General features: G+C 37.3%; 1 protein-coding gene across 1 annotated transcript in view; it reads right to left on the reverse strand.

Annotated features, from left to right (window-relative positions):
- Nucleotides 1–21,821, reverse strand: part of LOC150085099 (serine/threonine-protein kinase D3-like) — a 224,473-nt gene that overhangs the window by 27,900 nt on the left and 174,752 nt on the right. Inside the window, exons 18-20 of the mRNA XM_090375772.1 lie at nucleotides 7,776–7,860; nucleotides 5,038–5,113; nucleotides 4,817–4,923 (exon numbers count right to left, since the gene is read on the reverse strand). Coding sequence (XP_090231898.1) covers nucleotides 4,817–4,923; nucleotides 5,038–5,113; nucleotides 7,776–7,860 — 268 coding nt within the window. The remainder of the gene's footprint in view (nucleotides 1–4,816; nucleotides 4,924–5,037; nucleotides 5,114–7,775; nucleotides 7,861–21,821) is intronic.

Genomic DNA, 21,821 nt, shown 5'->3' on the forward strand with positions numbered 1-21,821 from the left:
TGTTTCTCTTGTATATTAATGACCTTAATCCACTGACTTAATACCAATATCCAATATTTTAAACACTGATCTCCAGGGGGCAAAGATTAATTAATTGATTTCAACCTTTCTAAAAATTAGTCCTGTCTTATATCTCGCAAAAAAATTCTTCTTCTTCTTCTATGCTTATCTTCAGTAACTCTCAGATTACTAGACAAGGTCACATATCTCTAGTAGGGGTTAACCTGACTTATAAATCTCTCTCTCTCTCTCTCTCTCTCTCTCTCTCTCTCTCTCTCTCTCTCTCTCTCTCTCGGCATAAGCACGTTATAAATATTGCTTTGTGCATCTAAACTTGGTTTTCTCTTATACTTATGGCATTACTTTTCTTCTCAACAGATTCTCTCTCTCTCTCTCTCTCTCTCTCTGTAAAAATCTCAAATCCGCCCTACTGTGGAATATTGTTCCCACATCTGGGGTAACGCCCCCACAAACTCTCCCAGGCTTCTACACTTCATTCAAAAAAGAGCAGTTAGATTAATTAATAACCATTCTGTTAAACTTTCTCCACTCTGCCTCAGACATCCTGTTTCTGCTGCATATCTTTTCAATAGATATTTCCATGGGCACTTTTCTTCTGAATTGGCTTCTCTAATTTCTCTCTCTCTCTCTCTCTCTCTCTCTCTCTCTCTCTCTCTTCCAAACCAGTTCAAACATATCAGCATCCTTTTAAACAAACTCACAGAACCAACTTTTCTTCTTCCTCATTTATTCCTTCAACTTTTATTTTCTGGAACAACCTCCCTCCATACATATTTTCTGAAAATTACAATCTACAGAAATTCAAGTCTAATGTCAACAAATATCTTCTTTCATCACCTCAATTTTTTATGCCCTGCACAGTACTGAGTCTATAGGTTCTAATACCTTTAATGTTTAGGGTTTGCATTAAAAAAAAAAAAACTTCAGTTAATCATTTATTTATTGGAGCCCTGCTTTCCAATTTTAATGGTAGACAAAGACATCTTGGGATGTCAAATGCTACCATGTTTTATTTTTAATTTTACTGTATTTTTTATCTCAACTCTGTATACTGTTGCTTGGAATCGTTAAAGAAGATTCTGATGACATTTATCCCTAACCCAGAAGGCCTCTTTCACTCTAAACAATAGTCTACTTAACAGAAATCTTAAATCATGCCCACATTGCAGCTATAGTGAAACATTAGTGATGCTGTGGAGGCACTGGTTAAAGGAGGCACTGGTTAAAGAAGCACTGCAGGATCATTTAGACAAGACTTCAGTTATAGCTCAGACACAGCATGGTTTTGTTAAGGGGAAGTCTTGCCTGACCAACTTGATTGGATACTATGATGCAGTCACAAAAGAACTGGATGCAGGGAATAACTTTGATATTATATACTTGGATCTTAGAAAGGCTTTTGATACTGTTGCACATGGAAGACTGCTACACAAATTGGAGCAGTGTGACATTGGAGGCAAATTGCTGCTATGGATAAAGGGGTGGTTGAGTGGGAGAAGACAGAGAGTGGTAATCAATGGACACTGCTCATCGTGGACTAATGTTATTAGTGGAGTCCCTCAGGGCTCAGTGTTTGGTCCATTATTGTTTTCTGTATTTATAAATGATATTGATGATGGTATATCAAGCTTAATGTCCAAGTTTGCAGATGATACAAAGGTTGGCAGGGTTGTCAAGGACACTACTGACACTACACTGCTGCAACAGGATCTGGAAAGGTTGAGCAGATGGGCTGAGAGGTGGCAAATGAAGTTTAACATTGACAAATGTAAAGTACTACACATGGGAAACAGCAACCCCAGAGCAACGTATCAACTCTATGGTACAACACTGACAGTGGTAGAGAATGAAAGGGACTTGGGGGTGATTGTGCAGGCAGATATGAAGTTCTCTGAGCAGTGCAGACGGGCTGCAAGAGTAGCTCATGGAGTATTGTCAATGATATACAGGAATTTTTCCAGCAGGGATAAGGAGGTGATTATTCCATTGTACAAGGCAATGGTCAGGCCACACCTAGAGTACTGTATACAGGTCTGGAGGCCTCATTTCAAGAAGGATGTAGAGCTGCTGGAATGAGTACAGAGAAGGGCAACAAGATTAGTGAATGGAACAAAGGGGTGCTCTTACGAAGAAAGGCTTAAGTTTTGCAAATTACCGTGTCTGGAGACTAGGCACCAGCGAGGTGATCTGATAGAGGTGTATAAAGCCTTGAATGGTTTAAGCATGCTCAATGCTGATGGGATTCTTCCTCTAGCTCAGAAAAATCACCTGAGAGGGCATAAATTCAAATTGAGGAAAGACAGATGTAGGATAGACGTGCGGAAATTTGCCTTTAGCCAGCGGGTGGTTGGTTGGTGGAACAGACTGCCATCCCTTGTGGTGGAGGTTGATAGCCTAAATAAGTTTAAGGCTCAGCTGGACAGGTATTTTGAACGAACAGAGGGGTGAAGTGGAAGTGGTTTTTTTTTTTTTTTTTTTTTTGGCTGATGCTGCATAAGCTTGCTTTCTTGCATCAAATGCCTCTACTAATGCTAATGCTGTGCAAAAAAAACAGAAGTCAAGATCAAAATTCTGTATGAAAAAATTGTAATAAAATAAAGTAAAAAACTAGTTGACACATTTTTTGATGCTATAATATCCTCTATATAATATAGGTGTAGACACCACAGTTTACCCATAAATTAGAACTATGTATGTAGTGTAAAGGCATCATTTTAATTGTATCTCATATTGTGGCTGCCTTCACAACGAGATAGCTGGTATTGCACTACTTTGAATAGATATTGCTTCTCTAGCAGAGAAGGCTACTGTTATTTATTTTTAGTGGATACCACCACCCAGAAAATTGTTTCGAAGCCAGTTGGCTTCATCATCGGTGGGTGGGTGGGTAGATACCCTGGTAATGCAACATGCCATCACAGTTGAAGTTATTTCCACAATAAGAGAGATGCCAAATGGTGAATAAATAATAATGTATTAGAAAATGAAATAACTTCATTTCCACAAATATTGTGGAAATAACTTTGCAACTGTGATGGCACATTGCATTACCGCGGTATCTAGTCGCCCATTGATGATGAAGCCAACTAGATTCGAAATGATTGTCTGGGTGGTGGTGGTGGTGGTGGTATCCACTGAAAATAAATAACAGTAGTCTTCTCTACTAGAGAAGCATTATTTATTCAAAGAACAATACTAGCTATCTCGTTGTGAAGGCAGCCACAATACGGATACAATTAAAATGATGCCTTTGCACTGCATACATAGTTCTAATTAATGGGTAAACTATGGTGTATCTACACCTATATTATATAGTTAATTATCTAAGCCCATATGAAATTATGCCTTGTGAATTTCATTTTCTAATATAATATACTCTGTATTTACACAGAGAATATTATATGTATTACCTGGTTCGTTTTCAACTTTTGGACTGGAATTCCAGAAAATTGCCTGAACTTTTTGCTTTTATAAGTCATCATAATTACCTGAACCTTTATGAAAAGTTGCATCCTTCTACAACAACTTGAAACTATTATAAATTAAAAAGTGAAGACTACTACTTGTAAACTGCATTAAGAGATGGCATCAGATCACAGAAGTGCACTGCATTCCAAAGAGTTTTGACATTGCCTTATTATATAAGTGCCAAAAATAATTTGACACATCACCCTTTTGTTCCTTATCTTTAAATGGATGGGTAAATGCTGTGGTATGCAACTTTCTCTGTTTCAGGCAAAAAACATGGAGAGAGTGGGGAGGGGGAAGAAGATGTGCAGTAATAAGCTTGTCCTTAGTGGAACACATCTAACTAAAGTCAACTATACCAGTTGTTAGCCTTTGAAGAGAAAGAAAATGTCTAGAGCTCACTGGCCAAACATGAAGCATAACAAAGAAATAAATGAAAAATTTTTAATGTATCACTCAACTTATTTTAATGAAATCAATACATGCAGTGAAAAGGAAATCAGATTAAAATAATGCTGATATGATGCCAAGATTTGGAGACACCCTCTGGGACACAAAACAACGTCCACTTTGGAAAACTCTACTATAGTTTCAAGACAATTTGTACATACACAGATACAATTTGTTAACATTTTCAAAACAGCCTTCAAAAAATCTATATATAAGCATACATAAATATGTGCATACTTCGGAGCCAAATAGGAAATTCTGTATATGTATGGTTGCATTTCGTTAAAAACCAATGAAACTATAAATTCAATTTTAAAAAACAGACACACCATTTATTAATGTAAATTTAATATTTCAGTGATTGATGGCCAGGGATGGAAAGGAGGATTTCTTACACAAAGAATTAACTAAATAAAACTGAAATTGATGTGAACTTTTTTGGATCAGTTCTGGGATTCCATTTTGAACACATGATATTATACTGTAGAGGGGACTGGACCCTTCTTCCTAATCTCATTACACAACAATTATACAGAAAGCACCAAATGGTGTTTTAAGCATGACAAGATCAAACCTGAGGCCACCAAATTGATGGGTCAATAGAAAAATTGAATTTTCAATAGCATTAATTTTTATATCATTAGATTTACAACCAGCATCTGTGTCATCATTTGAACTTCAACCACACAGTGTTCTCTACATTGATTTTCCAAAACCGTGTTCACTTCCAAAAGATGCCCTTCTGCTCTTACATCATGATTTAAAACTACAGTTACTAAATAATGAGTTTGTGCAATTAGATAAATCATTAGAGATTACAGGAGCATTACAGTAATTTTTTACCAAAAAAATAAGTCAGAAAAAGATTTTTTTGTACCTTCATTTGACACATCTTTCCATGGATTTGGAGGATACATGAAAGCTGCATTCTGAATCTGATCATTAATATCTTCATCCTCATTAAAAGGAAAAGTTCCACTTAAACTAAAATAAATTTTAAAAACTTAATTAATTTAGAGTCTGACATTTTATGTAATTTAAAGGGTATATATTATGCAATTACAATAAAGGAATAAATAAAAATTAACTGAAACTTACCTAACATAAATAATAACCCCAACTGACCACATGTCTAATGACCTATTATATCCTTTATTTCTTAACACCTCAGGGGCTACAAACAAAAGTGAATTAATAAATATATTTTGCTATGTGCATTTCAGGTGAATGTTTCTAGACAAAATACAACACACTGTTTATAATACACAATCTTATTTTAGTGTATAATGATTAATATAATGTGTTCAAAATTTTAACATTTAAAATTACCACTAATTTTTATTCTATTTCAAATTAAAAAAAAACTTAACAGAAATGTTTCCAAGGTTAATTTCAACACAATATCTGACAATGTTATCAGTTTATTTTTATTTATTTATTGGCTATAGATTCATAGTAATCAAAACACAGATGACTTTAAATAAACTGAATTAAAAATTATGAACATTTACATCTACAGCTATATTACTTGTATTAAAACTATTAAACATTCCACATAACAGACTGCAATTTGAGTTTGTTAACTATTTCCCAGCAACTTAATAGCATAGCTTATTAAGTAGCAAGTGCTAACTTTATATAATTAATCAGAAACAGCTGTTTAAGAAGTGGATTGACAATTAATGTTCAAAACTGTTTGATATTGTCTCACTGTTTTCTTATCCACCATTCAATTCTCTAATCTCTTTCAGCTTCCTTATTCTATTTAGAAGGTTTTCTCTTCCTTTCTCAGAAAATTTCCAAAGATCTGAATGTACACTGAATACAATGACTTACGTGTTTGTTTGTTTTTTTTGTTTGTTTGTTATTTGGTTTTTAGGAGCATTAGCAACTAAGGCCATATTGCTCCGGGATATGCGGTGGTCATTCCCTGACCTTTCCGCATCTTCCGTATTTTGTGGTGACGGGCTCGAATCCTGGTCTAATTAAGAAGCGTGTGCTACGCACTGCTGCTCCTTCCCATCTGGCTACGGAGGCACCATTATATGTTTGTTAAAGGTAATTTGCATGCAGTATTGAGAAAAATGGAAATTATATTTCATTCTAATAAACACTTCACTAACATAACAAAATAACTAACATTAATTTAGGTGTAAACCACTTGCTGTGTTCTCTTTGTGGGTCTTCTTCTTCACTGGATTATATATCAATCAAAAAAGAAAAATTTACGGAAATGTTAAGAAAATTAAAATTTTAATTTTACAGAAGAATCATTACATATTGTTTGCAATTCAGGGATAGCAAACTGTATGAGAAGATACAAGGTGACCCTACTTGTCATCATATGGCACTCACTTTTTAACAGATCCTTGCTGATGAAGGGGTCAGACAGCTGACACCATCAGCAAGATTTGAGCTACCTCCACACCCAATAAAGCCGCCCACAATGGTATGATTAAGAACACGTTTTTCCTAAGTAAGGAATTAAACCTTTTGATCTTTTTTGGATCCCATATTAATCTTGATAAATCAACATATATTTCTTCTTCAAAAAAAGATAATAAAAAAAAAAAAAAAAATACTCTCAAAGGATCTTGGTGTGCAGTGCAGTTATCAAATTTTTCTTCCACAAACACATCAACTAAAAATTAGATGAATGAATGTGTAAATTTGGAGGAAAAATCTTGTTTCAGATTAGCATCTCTCTCTCTCTCTCTCTCTCTCTCTCTCTCTCTCTCTCTCTCTCTCTCTCTCTCTCTCCCTCTCTCCCTCCCTCCCTCTCTCTCTCTCTCTCTCCCTTTGAACTAAAAATTGCAACTGGTTTCTGGTAATCGCTATTCAACTGAAATCTTTTATGCCTTTTTCAAACTCCAGTGGTATGGAAGAATTTCATTGAGGTAGCAGCAGGCTTCATAACGAAAATGAGATGGAGCACCATCTTGCTGGATAATGTAGTCATTCAAGTCTTCCTCTAACCGAGGAATTAAGATGACGGAGGATTAGCAACCATATACAGGAACATAATGGAGAAAGTACGGCAAGAATTCAATTATCAATTTGATGTGTGCTATGTGACCCAGGGCCATATGCTCATATTGAAAGTTAATAACTTTAAGGTATGAAACTTAAGAGGTTTCTAATAATTGCATATTACATGAGTGCTCACTGGCTACTTCACGATAAGTGTATCATCCTGTCCTTTTTGAATTATCCTGAATATATCCTATCAAGAAAGACCACAGAAAGACTGGTAAATTTCAGAAGCTGAAAATTACATTCTAGTAACTTAAATTAAGTGTTTAAGGCTTAAAAAGTGTTGAGTATACTAAATGCATCTTTACACTTTTTCAGATAATGGTGCAAGAGTACAAATTTAAACTGAAAAAAAAAAAAAAAAAAAAACTGTAGAACAGAATTTGCCTTCACTCAGAAATTGACTGTTTGCTAGAATAAGTTTCAACTAGTATTGTGGAAAGGAGTAATTTTAACAAATATAAAGAAAGAGTGGACAAATTATTAGAAGAAAATTTTTTTTTTTTTTTTTTTTTTTTGGTGATGATGCATAAGCTTGCTTCCTTGCTAATAATAACAATACTAATGAAGTACAGATGAGTATTACTTTACATTAATTACTACAATACAAAAAAGGTATTATTTCTAAAAGTAACTTACACCTCAATTAGCAAAATACAATGGCAGCATTTGGGAGTCCCTGACACAGGACTCCCAACACAGGACTAGTGGCTTATTATTGGAATAAGCCAGGTAATTTCTTATATTATTCATGAAAACAACAAACTAACTTAACTGAATACATACAGTAATAAATGTCTTACCCAAGTAAGCAGGAGTTCCTACAACAGATCTTCTGAAGGATCTCTCTCCAATTATTCTTGCATATCCAAAGTCACATAGTTTTACCTGAATTAAGGAAATTTTTTGTAATTATAATTTTTTTTAAATTTAATGAATTGCAATAGGAATGACAAGTGTGAATGTACAGGATAGTTCTAGGATACTATAGTACTAGTTTTTATCTGTTTTGAATATTCAGTTCCTTGGAGGAGGGGATGACAGATTCCAAAATCAAACATGTATAATATAAATTTCTGTTCAATTTACAAACCATAAACTGTATTATCAACTTACTATTAATAAAGTACTATACGTGAGTCAGAGATATAATATACATGGTGGTTATAATTAAAGAGTGTCACTTCTGCTGGCTAAGTGGAAAATAATTACTAGTAGATAATCTGGAATGGACAATATCCAATGCATGCAGAAATGGAGAGTTCAAAAAAAATTAGTTACAAAAACTGCCAACAGGAGGAATTGGTGATACGTATAACTGCTAGGTAGTAAAGATTGAAATGCTCAATATGGTGATCATTTGCATCCACTATATATTGGAAGTGCAGCAGTACACAGCATGATTAACTGTTGCCTGAAGCATGTCTTCGGGAATGCTAGTAACATGCCTTGTGATGCTTTACTTCAAATCAGCCAGAGATTGGACAAGTCCTTGATACACATTGTCCTCGAGATTATCCCCATTAACAAAGTTCACAAAAATTGAAGTCCAGAGACTGAGGTGGACAAATGTCTCTAAAGAGATAGAAAACAGTGTGGTCATCATCAAATGTCAGAAAGCAGATGAGTTACTGGCCGATCAATGTATAGAGCAGCTGCAATTTTTTCCAAACATTCATTCATTCACTCTCACTACCCCCTGAAGAGCAGGAAATTGCTGAAGCTTGCAGTAATGCTTAGTGACATAGTAGTAGTAGTGGCACATGATGCAAGAAAGCAAGTGTAGGAGCTTATGCAGCATCAGCCAAAAAAAAAAAAAAAAATCACACCATTCCCTCCAAATGCCTGTCCAGTTCCTCCTTAAATTTATTCAACCTATCAACTTCCACAACGACAGATGGAAGTTTGTTCCAGCAATTAACCACCCGCTAATATTTACTACCGCTGTCTAAAGGCAAATTTCCGCACATCTATTCTACATCTGTCCTTTCTTAATTTGAACTTATGTCCCCGTAGGTTCATAATCTGAACAAGTGGAAGGATCCCATCAGAATTCAGCGTGCTCAACCCATTCAAGGCCTTATAGACCTCAATCAGATCACCGCGCAGGTGCCTAGTCTCCAGCCACTGCAATTTGCAGAACTTAAGCCTCTCTTGGTAAGAGAATCCCTTCATTCCCCTCACCAATCGTGTTGCTCTTCTCTGTACACGCTCAAGCAAATCTACATCCTTCCTAAAATGAGGCCTCCAGACCTGTACGCAGTACTCAAGGCGTGGCCTGACCATTGCCTTATACAGAGGGACAATCACCTCCTTTTACCTGCTAGCAAAATTCCTATATATCATTGACAAAACCCCATGACCTGCCCTAGCAGCCTGTCTGCATTGCTCAGAAAACTTCATATCTGACTGCACAATTACTCCCAGGTCATTTTCATTTTCTACCACCTTAAGTGTAGTTCCACACAGTTGGTACGTTTCTCTGGGGTTACTTCTACCCATATGCAGTACTTTGCATTTGTCAAGGTTGACCTTCAGTTGCCACTTCTTAGCCCATCTGCCCAAATTATCTATATCCTGTTGCAGTAGCACACTGCCATTACTGTCATTAACAACCCTGCCAACCTTTGTGTCATCTGCAAACTTCGACATTAAGCCTGATATACCTTCATCAATATCATTGATAAATACACAAAACAACAGTGGACCCAACACCGAACCCTGTGGGACTCCACTAATAACATTAGTCCACGAAGAGCAGCACCCATTGATTACCACCCTCTGTCTTCTCCCACTTAACCATCCTTTTATCCATTGTAGCAACTTACCCTTAATACCATTCTGCTCCAATTTGTACAGTAGTCTTCCATGCGCAACAGTGTCAAAAGCTTTCCTGAAATCCAAGTATATGATATCAAAATTATTTTTTGCATCCAGTTCCTTTGTGACCACATCATAATAACCAATCAAATTTTTCAGACAAGACTTTCCCTTAACAAACCCATGCTGTGTTTGAATTATTGCTGCAGTCTTGTCTAGATGATCCTGCAATGCATCTTTAACCAGTGACTCCATTATTTTACCCGGAACAGAAGTTAAACTAACTGGTCTGTAATTACTCGTGTCACCCTTCGATCCACCTTTGTGAATTGGGGACACATTTGCACATCTCCAGTCCGTGGGAACCTCCCCCGAGTCCAAGGATGCTCTCATAATTATGGCTAAGGGTTTGCTTAGTTGCTTTGCCGCCTCCTTTAAAATAACTGGATAGATCCCATCCACCACAGGTGCCTTTCTTATGTTTAACTTCAACAATTTCTCCTCCACTTTGCTCTCAGTTATTACAAAATCATTAAGCACACTGCTACAATTTGATAACCTTCTTCCATTTTCAAACTGTAATAATTCCTCACGTGTGAATGTAGATGCAAAATACTCATTCAGTTTGTTTGCTATCTGAGCAGGATCATCAACAGTCGAACCATCGATGTCAAGTGGACCAATCATATTCATCCCCTTCCTTTTAGAGTTTATATAAGTAAAGAAATCCTTGCTGTTTTTCTTAGCATCTTTTGCCAAAGATTTCTCGTAATCCGCCTTCGCCTGCCGAACCTCCTTTGTGACCTGATTACAGACTAGCTTATATCTGCCACAGGCTTCTGCGTCACCTGATAATTTATATGCATCCCATGCATTTTTCTTCTCTGTCCCGAGTCTCATTAGTTCATTTGATAACCATTTAGGCCTAAACCTTGAACGATATTTCTTAATCGGTATATAAAGTCTAGTAGCTTCCACGATTAATTCCTTCAATGCTTCCCACTTAGAATTTACTGTTTGTAACATCATCAGTTGATCCCACTGTACAGAATTTAAAAACTGTCGGAGACCACTGTACTCCCCTTTACGGAAGCAAAAACCCTTTCCTTTACCCCTGACGGTAGTTACCTTTTTGAGTAAATCCCACTTCAGCACACTGTGATCACTGCCACCTAGTCGTTCCTTTATCTGCAACCTTTGACATAGCTGACAACCTTTGACTTTCAAAAAGCTGGAGATTAGGTATTTGTAAGGCAGAAGGAAAATAGTTTTGCCAAAACAGGCAAAAAAAAAATAAATAAATAAAAAAATAAAAAAAAAAAAGGAGGAAAAACAGGAGATTTCCTGAAAGAACATTGAATTCCATTGAAAAGATATATTTTTTATATTAAAATATTAGCCATATGATTATTTACCTGTAGAGTATGCTTTTAAACATTAGCATAAATAACATCCTTTTGTTCTGGGATTTCTGTTTGGATTGTTTTTGCATCAACCAATCATTACTGTATCAAGAAAAATACAGCAGATTTTGAATCTCTTCAAAAATGCTGAGTCAAAATTTTTTTTACAGCAATGGCATTGCTGTAAAATTGGCTGTCAAGAGTATTTACAAGGCTGCACCAGAAAGAGATCTGAATTCAGTTCTTTTTTTTTTTTTTTTTTCCCCTTTTCACCTGGTTGAATATTCTCTATCACTCAGAACTGCTAAGAGGAATTATTAAAATGCTTCAAAGTCACATATAAAGAATGACTTGGGATAAACTGTTATATTTCCTACTTCTACAATTGTCAGTTGGAAGACTTTGCAGTAATTAAAGATAAAGGCACGGATTTGAACTTCAGAAGAGGGGAATGACAGTTTAAGGTGCTATTATGGCATCTATTAATTGGGCAAATTTTTGAGTGAGGGCAAATACATTTTAATTAAGGAATACTTTTAAAGCACAGAAGCCACAAATGCATACATAGAATTAGGAAAATATTGCAGGAGGATTATGGCAAAATGGAAGGCTGCAGAGCTCAGACAAGCAGCAGAAAAAGATAGCATAGGAAAGTCACAGAGTGATGAAAAGTAACTGAAGCCTACAACAGCTATAAGTTGATTTGTAATAGTATCACAAATAAGGTTAGGGAGGCCAAGGCTGCATATGAGAAAGCATTAGCTGAGAGAGCAAAGAATGGGAACAAGGAATTTTTGATGTATGTGAATACAATGAAGAAGAAAGCTAATCATATCAGACCCTTGTGCACTGGGTGTGGGAAAGTCTAAGATTTTTTTTTTTTTTTTTTTAGGAGCATTAGCAACTAAGGCCATATTGCTCAGGAGATAGCGGTGGTCATTCCCTGACCTCTCCGCATCCTCTGTATTTGGTGGGCATGGGCTCGAACCCCGGTCTAATCAAGAAGCGTGTACTACGCACTGCTGCTCCTGCCCATCTGGCTACGGGGGCGCCCAAAAGTCTAAGATAACCCAGCTGATGTTGCAGATGAATTGAATAGGTGCTTTGCATCAGTCTTTACTCATGAAAGACCCTTTATGCTGAGAAGAAGCTGTACGTGAGGCTCAGCCACATGAAATTAGTAATTTTGTAATTACTGATGACTGTTTGTTAGAAAAGCTTTTGAGCATAAAGGCAAGTAAGGCTTCCAGAACCGGCATATACCCAATAGTTCTGAGGGAGACTGCCAGAGAGTGTATTGAACGACTGAGATTAATTATGAGAGCATCTTTGGACTCAGGGAATATTTCTTTGGATTGGAGAAGTGCCACTGTATTGCCAATATATAAAGGCAGTTCTAAGAAGTTGAACTAAAGGCAGTAGTGGAGGAAAGGGACTTTGGTATTACGATACAGTCAGACATGAAGTTCTCCAAGCATTGTAGACCAGTTTGCAAGGAAGGCCCATGGTGTCCTATCCATAATTTATCAAACAATTGCGAGTTGAAATAAGGATGTCATAATCCCATTATATAAGGCTTTTGTTAGACCACACTTAGAATACTGTGTTCAAGTATGAAGACTGCACCTAAAGAAAGGCATCGTGCTTCTTGAAAGGGTTCAAAGATGGGTAACTCGCCTGGTGAGATTGGCAAAAGGGTGGCCATATGAGGAAAAACTTCGAATATGTGGGTTCCAGAGCTTGGAAACTAGGCTTCTGAGGAGACTTGATTGAGGTGTTTAAGGTTCTGAGAGGCATAAGCAAAATGAATAAGGACAAAATTTTCACAGGTATAAATGATTCTAGAATAAGGGACCATAGTTTCAAGTTATGGGTGGGAGATGTTTAGACAGGATTGCAGGAGTTTTATTTTAGCCAGAGAGATAAATTACTGGAATAAGTTATCTACATGGTGATAGAGGCTGACAGTTGGGGAAATTCAAGGGCCAGCTGAATAATTACCTATGGGAGGAGAGAAAAGGTAATTTTGCTCAATAAATTTTGACGAAAATTAGGTGCAATAAAGTAAGCATTAGCTTACTTTATTGCACATTAATGAAGCAAGCTTATGCAGCATTAGCCAAAAAAAAAAAAAAAAATAAATAAATAAAAAATAACCACTTCCACTTCACCCCTCTGTTCGTACGAAATACCTGCCCAGCTGAGCCTTAAACTTATTTAGGCTATCAACTTCCACAACAAGGGATGCAAGTCTGTTCCACCAACCAACCACCCACTGGCTAAAGGCAAATTTTCTCACGTCTATCCTACATCTGTCTTTCCTCAATTTGAATTTATGCCCTCTCAGGTGATTATTCTGAGCAAAAGGAAGAATCCCATCAGCATTGAGCATGCTCAAACCATTCAAGGCTTTATACACCTCTATCAGATCACCTCGCTGGCGCCTAGTCTCCAGACACTGTAATTTGCAAAACTTAAGCCTTTCTTCGTAAGAGCACCCCTTTGTTCCATTCACTAATCTTGTTGCCCTTCTCTGTACTCATTCCAGCAGCTCTACATCCTTCTTGAAATGAGGCCTCCAGGTCTGTATACAGTACTCTAGGTGTGGCCTGACCATTGCCTTATACAAGGGAATAATCACCTCCTTATCCCTGCTAGAAAAATTCCTATATATCATTGACAATACACCATGAGCTACTCTTGCAGCCCATCTGCACTGCTCAGAGAACTTCATATCTGCCTGCACAACCACCCCCAGGTCCCTTTCATTCTCTACCACTGTCAGTGTAGCAGTGTAGTACCACAGAGTTGATACGTTGCTCTGGGGTTGCTGTTTCCCCATATGTAGTACTTTACATTTGTCAATGTTAAACTTCATTTGCCACCTCTCAGCCCATCTGCTCAACCTTTCCAGATCCTGTTGCAGCAGCATAGTGTCAGTAGTGTCCTTGACAACCCTGCCAACCTTTGTATCGTCTGCAAACTTGGACATTAAGCTTGATATACCATCATCAATATCATTTATAAATACAGAAAACAATAATGGACCCAATACTGAACCCTGAGGGACTCCACTAATAACATTAGTCCATGATGAGCAGTGTCCATTGATTACCACTCTGTCTTCTCCCCCTCAACCACCCCTTTATCCATAGCAGCAATTTGCCTCCAATGCCACACCACTCCAATTTGTGCAGCAGTCTTCCATGTGCAACAGTATCAAAAGCCTTTCTAAGATCCAAGTATATAATATCAAAGTTATTCCCTGCATCCAGTTCTTTTGTGACTGCATCATAGTATCCAATCAAATTGATCAGGCAAGACTTCCCCTTAACAAAATCATGCTGTGTCCGAGCTATAACTGAAGTCTTGTCTAGATGATCCTGCAGTGCTTCTTTAACCAGTGCTTCAATTTTCCGGGAACAGAAGTTAAACTCACAGGTCTATAATTACTTGTGTCAGCCTTTGATCCTTCTTTGTGAATTGGGGTCACATTTGCACTTCTCCAGTCCATGGGTATCTCCCCTGAGTCCAAGGAAGCTCTCATAATTATGGCTAAGGGTTTGCTCACTTCCTTTGCTGCCTCCTTTAATATAACTGGATAGATCACATCCACCCCAGGTGCCTTTCTTGTGTTTATCTTCAACAATTTCTCCTCCACTTTACTCTCAGTTATTACAAGATTCACTAGCTTACCGTCAGAGTTGAATACACCTCTGGCATTCCCCTCGCTGAATAACTCCTCATGTGTGAATGTCGATGCAAAATATTCATTTAGTTTGTTATCTACCTGAGCAGGATCATCAACAGTTGACCCATCGATATCAAGTGGACCAATCTGATTTTCCCCCTTCCTTCTAGAGTTTACATAAGTAAAGAACTCTTTGCTGTTTTTCTTTGCATCCCTTGCCAAAGATTTCTCGTAATCTACCTTCGCCTGCCTAACCTCCTTTGTAACTTGGTTATAGATCAACTTGTATCTATCATAGGCTTCTGTGTCACGTGTTAATTTGTATGTATCCCATACATTTTTCTTCTCTGTCATATGTCTCATTAGTTCATCTGACATCCATTTTGGACTAAACCTTGAACAATATTTCTTAGTTGGTATGTAAAGCCTAGTAGCTTCCAAGATAAGTTCTTTGAATGCTTCCCATTTTGGGTATCATCATCAGTTGGTCCCACTGTATAGAATTTAAATACTGTCTCAGTCCATCGTAGTCACCTTTACGAAAGCAATAACTCTTCCCTTTACCTCTAATGTTAGTTACCTCTTTGAGTAAATCCCTCTTCAGCACACTGTGATCACTGCCACCTAGTGGTTCATTTATCTGCAGATTCTTAATGCATGAAGAATCATGATAATCAAATCAAGAGTATTACTGCCTCTAGTTGCCTCCCGAACATGCTGATGTAGAAAACAAGCATCCAATAAATCCACAAAAGCCTTGCTAGTGTGTGAGTGACCAGCCCCCAAATCCCAGTCAATATCTGGGAAATTAAAATCCCACATTATAAGACTCTCTGATTTACTGGCCCACTCTATTTCCCTGTACAGTTTCTTATTATACTCATCAGAGTCATTAGGCCTATAGCACACTCCTACTCTCAATTTTGATCTCCCAATGCTTATGTCACACCAAACTGACTCAACACCGCACTCTCCAGCAATGTCGACTGGCTTCACTTCCTTGGATTTTATGTGTTTCTTTATTAATAACCCCTCCTCCCTTCCTATCCTGTCTATCCTTTCTGCAGACGTACTCCCCAAATTCCAGTTCTGCATTCCTTATATCTGTGTGACACCACGTCTCTGAAATCCCAACAATATCTGCCTTTGATGTTTTGAGCAATACCTCAAATTCATCAAATTTATTTACTAAACTCCTAGCATTGGTGTACACGCAAGTATACATGCACCAGTTCTTTTTCTTAGCTACCCTAACATAACCGATGTGTTTACTTGTACCCCAATTATTCCCAGCAGTCTCTGAAATATCCTGCATCTAATTTTCCAGGCTGCTGCTCATTCCAATAGAAGCAGCACAAGAATCACTTTCACCTCTGCCAGTGGCTACTGTTAATCTATTAGTCCTTGTATCCTCCCCCAATCTAGCAGTTTTCCGACCCACCTAACACTGCCTCGATAGCATCGGCAAACATTCTTGCACCTTTCTATTTAAGTGTATCCCATCCCTCTAGAAGCAGTCTTTCCTGTTAACAAGTACAGACCAGGCTGAAAAAAATTCTACCCCCTTGAGCCTTGCACAATCTTTCCAGGGCCGAATTGATCGACAGGGCTCTCATCATATACTCCCTCATATTGTGTCTGGGCAGAATTGCAGACACTTTCAAATTCAACCTTAATTCACAGCTTTTTTTCAACAGTGACCTGTACTTGTTAAGTAATTCCGCCAGTCTCCTACTTTTAATATAATTAGTGCCAACGTGTACAACTATATCACCTTTTGTGCCTTAAAAGATGATATCCGCTCTACAACGTTGTCAAACTATGCCCCTGGCAGACATACCCTGGTCCTGTTCCACCTATCCTTTTTACAAAGCATGTTTCCCGTTTCCTGACAATAGAGTCACCAACAACTGCTAGTTTCTTTGGGACCAGCGCATTCTGCCTTGGGGGCTGCCGCCATGTTGCGTGATGACCAAGTGCAAGCTCTGGCATTGGTGTGGGCAGCTGAGAGCTTGATGGGCCCTCACTTTTAATCCTTCGAGGGCATCCACCCTGTCCTTCAAGCTCTCATATAGGCCCATAACAACGCCGAGTTATCGCCTGATTTCCTTACACTCCTTGCATCGCGCGCACACAAAGACATCCCCCATGGCAGTATCATGTCCCGTACCCGACTGCTCCACAAACATCAAGCAAGTAGTGTATTTTAAAAGGCGTGATTCAGAGGGCAACTGCCCCCCCCCAGTTCTCCCCTGAGCCACAGCACTCCCATTAGCTTGAGCCTTTTGCTTTGCTGCTCTGGTCTGAGTCATGATTTCGATTTAATTTCAATAAAATTTCAATTTCTGTACAAAATTAAATCCTAAACTTGTATCCCAACACAGTTATAACGCTATATTTATGTTTCAGTATCGAGTGTTATCTACGAAATCCCTTTATATAACTTCTGTATCAAGTTAAGTATTAATTATTTATTTTTACTAATTATTTATGTTACGTAACCTAAGTTGTTATATGTATAGTTAAAAGTACAATTTAATTGACAATGAGGTTCAAGAAGATTAATAGATTTTACTGATTAATTGACAATATTATGTACTATACTATACTATATTAAGCTTACGCCATCTAGTTCGAGATATTTTGTATCGCGTAACAATGGCGGCAATTTACGAACGGTAAACACGTGGATTTGATACTCTTACCGATACTAAGTAATACCTACAAAATCTCTATCTAAGTTACTTTAAACTAAGTATCTTAAATAGGAATATAAAGCTACTCTAGAAAATAAGTTAATATGCCAATTTAAGCTAATAAAACAGAAAATAAATCAGAAAAAACTTCTGTTCCAGGAGCGGCAAAAAGCTACATCCGCACAGGCTACTCTCGCTCTCAAACTCAAATATAAAGCATGCTCAGTGCTGATGGGATACTGCCTCTTGCTCAGAATAATCACCTGAGAGGGCATAAATTCAAATTGAGGAAAGACAGATGTAGGATAGATGTGCGGAAATTTGCCTTTAGCGAGCGGGTAGATAAAGCATGCTCAGTGCTGATGGGATACTGCCTCTTGCTCAGAATAATCACCTGAGAGGGCATAAATTCAAATTGAGGAAAGACAGATGTAGGATAGATGCGCGGAAATTTGCCTTTAGCGAGCGGGTAGATAAAGCATGCTCAGTGCTGATGGGATACTGCCTCTTGCTCAGAATAATCACCTGAGAGGGCATAAATTCAAATTGAGGAAAGACAGATGTAGGATAGACGTGCGGAAATTTGCCTTTAGCCAGCGGGTGGTTGGTTGGTGGAACAGACTTCCATCCCTTGTCGTGGAGGTTGATGGCCTAAATAAGTTTAAGGCTCAGCTGGACAGGTATTTTGAACGAACAGAGGGGTGAAGTGGAAGTGGTTTTTTTTTTTTTTTTTGGCTGATGCTGCATAAGCTTGCTTTCTTGCATCAAATGCCTCTACTAATGCTAAATGCTAATGCTAACATTTTCCAGCCAACTCTGTCTTTTGCTTTGTGAAATAGTTCTTGTGTCGTAAGATGCCCCCCTGTCCATTCTTGGATATTGTCAAGCCACTTTTTTCTTGGTCTTCCTTTTGCTATTTTACCTTTAATCTTCCCTTGCAGGATTAGTCTCTGCAGGTCATACTGTGGGCCTCTTATATGCCCAATGTAGACAGTCTTTCTTTTTGCAATTGTAGTTATCAAACAATACTGAAGTTATCAAACAATACATATTTCTAACCCTTGTGGTTCTTCGCTCTCTTAAGGACCTTCTCACTGGTGACCCAATCTGTCCACAGAATTTTCAGCATTCTTCTGCGAGTCCACATCTCAAAGACTTCTAAGTTTCCTGATTTCTGCCTTCTGCATGGATCCAAGTCTCACATCCATATAGGAGAGTGCTCCATGTGTAGCATTTAGCCATTCGATATGTTTTCTGAAAATCCAGTTTCGTGTCCCAGAGCAAGTTAAGATTCTTAAAATACCTCTTTGGTCATACCAATTCTGCTTCTAATTTCTGTGCCTTGGTCATTATTATTTGTAAAGATCTTCCCTAGATATTTAAAGCTACTCACTTGTTCGATGGGGGAATTGCCACAGCATATTTTGATTCCAGGCAAGGTGTTTTTGCTTATGACCATAGTTTTGGTCTTTTTGGCATTAATTGTTAATGCCTATCTGTTTGCTGACTGTTACCACTTTGTTGAGGAGTGTTTTAGCTTTTCCTCTGATGTTGCAATGAGGACAGTATCAATCATATACAATTCAATTGAATAAATCATACACAATTATTTTTTGAATTAGTACTGAAAAACTGGTATTTTTCTATCAATACTGGTATTAGAATACCGGAAAAAAATGACCGGGATCCTAGTATTCGGGATCTCGGTATTGTAAGCCCTATTAGCAATACTCTGGCACTTCTCTAATCCATGGGAATCTCTCCTGAGTTTAGTGATGCCCTTATAATTAACCTTACACTCTCATGCCACCTCATTCAAAATTACTAGGTTTAAGCAATCAACTCCAGGACCCTTACTCACTTTTAGGCTTGAAACTTTTCTAAAGAATAATCTGAAATTTCAATATTGCTAATTTCAGAGTTTCTGCTTCAATCACACTGTTTCTCCACACTAAAGTTGATGAAGAGTATTTGTTTTAATTCATCCCCAATGTTGACTACTGGATTATCTAAGACTTACCCAAACCCATTACACAAGGGTCAGATTTGATTCACTCTTTCTCTTTTTTTTGCATTCATATATGCAAAAAACTCCTAGCTCCTGTTCTTACTCTCCCTTAGCCAGTAATTTATTGTAATTTGCTTTTGTCAGCCTGGTATGTTATTTAGCACTATTACAGATCAACTTGTAGTTGTTATAGGCTTCAGTAATTTTCATCACTATCTTTCATGTCTTCTTTATCTACTCTATTAAACTGGCTAGCTGAGTATCTTCCTTATGCTCGTATATTTTCTTATTGGTAAGCATGAATTCGTAGCCTCTGTGACCACAGCTTTAAAGGCAAAAAATAATTCTAATGTATTTGCTCTCTATTGTGTTCTCTGGTGAGTTCCCAGTTGATAGAGACCATGTAGCACCTTAAGCTGTCATTATCTCCTTTCCTGAAATTAAAACCTATTCCTTTGCCTTTAAAAACTGTCACCTCTCTTTTCATCATCCAACTTAGAACTCCACAATCACTCCCTGCTAATGGTTCCTGAACTATAAGCATAATGATGTTATCTGGTTTGTAAGCAATGATCTGGTCTAGAATACTCTTATCCCTAGTACTTTTTCTAATATACTGATACAAATAACAATCACGTAAACAATTTAAAAATATTGTTCCTTGTGGTGAGTTCCCTCTCATTTTCTCCAATCAACTAAGAATAAATTTAAATCACCCATAATTAGAAATTCACATTTACTTGCACATTCCATTTGCCTGTAGATAGAGGTTCTTGTCATGATGATCTTCGCCATCTTCTGGTCTGTAGATTACTCTCACTCACGTTATACCTTTGCTTCCAACTAATTCACACGACAGAGATTCTATACTAGCACTGTAACTTCTAAATCTGGGAAAGATTTGGCACACTGCTTTTGGTAAAAAGCATGTCCCACCTCACTACCCCATCTATCTTTACTATGAGTTTCACTATGGCATTATGCATGCCATAGTGAAACTCATATCTCCTATTTCCAGGTGACACCACCTTTCTCTTAGCCCTGTTATATCAGAATTAGTTATCCTAACCAAGAGTTAAAATTCACTCATTTTATTGATGATCCTGCTGATATTACTATATATACAGTTAAGAATAAGACACCTTTTGAAGTCATTCAAGTATTCGTTTTTTTATTCCTTCACCTATAATTAGTTAATAAAAATTAGCACGAAGTTGCTCAAGTCTTGGCATTTTGGCATATAGCCCCTTTTATTGTACTTAAACAAGACTGCAGACACACATACCTAACGTGGAATTTTGTCAGCATGGTCCTAGATTTATTCAGCATATTGTTAACTCACACATGCTTAATATCATTGGTTTACATATGAATAATAATGCTCTCTTTACCTTCCCCCCTTAAAATCTCAATTTGTTAGTAACCTCAATCATTGCTCCCAACAGACATACCCTGGTTATAGTCCACCTACCCTCATTACAAAAAACATGTTACCCATTTCCCTGACAGTGTTTGCAGAATGTCTCCAATTTTTAGAATGTATTTCAGAATATCCCATTGGAAAGAGGATTCACAAGAACTGCAAACCATCTCAGAGCAGAGACTGCTCGCTTTTCAGGTCAATATTCTGCACATTACATCAAGAGTACTCTGTGAATTGTCAACAATAACATTCATTTTGCAGACTTGGATTCAAAATACTTTGTTAATGAAATGGCTTTAATTCTCACAACAGAACAAACTCTGTCTTACAATGAGTTGCTCTGGTATTGTACTACTTTTAGTTACTTTTAGTATTGTACTACTTTTAGTTACTTTTAGTATTGTACTACTTTTAGTTACTTTTAGTATTGTACTACTTTTAATTACATTTATGTGAAAGTAGAGCAATTGCCAGATTAGCCCATTTTAGTAATGTTACATCACTGACTTAATCTGCCATTGAAAAAGATGCCATTTAAAAAGATGAGCCATTGTCTCATATTTTTAAATAAATGACAAATTTTAATAGAGATATCATTTGCTTGAAAACAATGCAATACAAGGGCAACTCACTGTTAAGTCAAAATTTGTTCTGTAAGCATTAAAAACTATGGATTAATAAATAAGTAGCTTAAATCCTGCTTCCCACAAAAAAAAAAAGAGACAGGTAGTCTTCCTAACTCCATATAATTTAATAATTAAATTAATAGTACAGTCTGTCCTCGTATAGCATGATAGTTGTGTTCCTA

The sequence above is a fragment of the Mastigoproctus giganteus genome, chromosome 6, assembly GCF_048544385.1.
Source record: "Mastigoproctus giganteus isolate SK-2022 chromosome 6, ASM4854438v1, whole genome shotgun sequence".
Taxonomy (NCBI): domain Eukaryota; kingdom Metazoa; phylum Arthropoda; class Arachnida; order Uropygi; family Thelyphonidae; genus Mastigoproctus; species Mastigoproctus giganteus.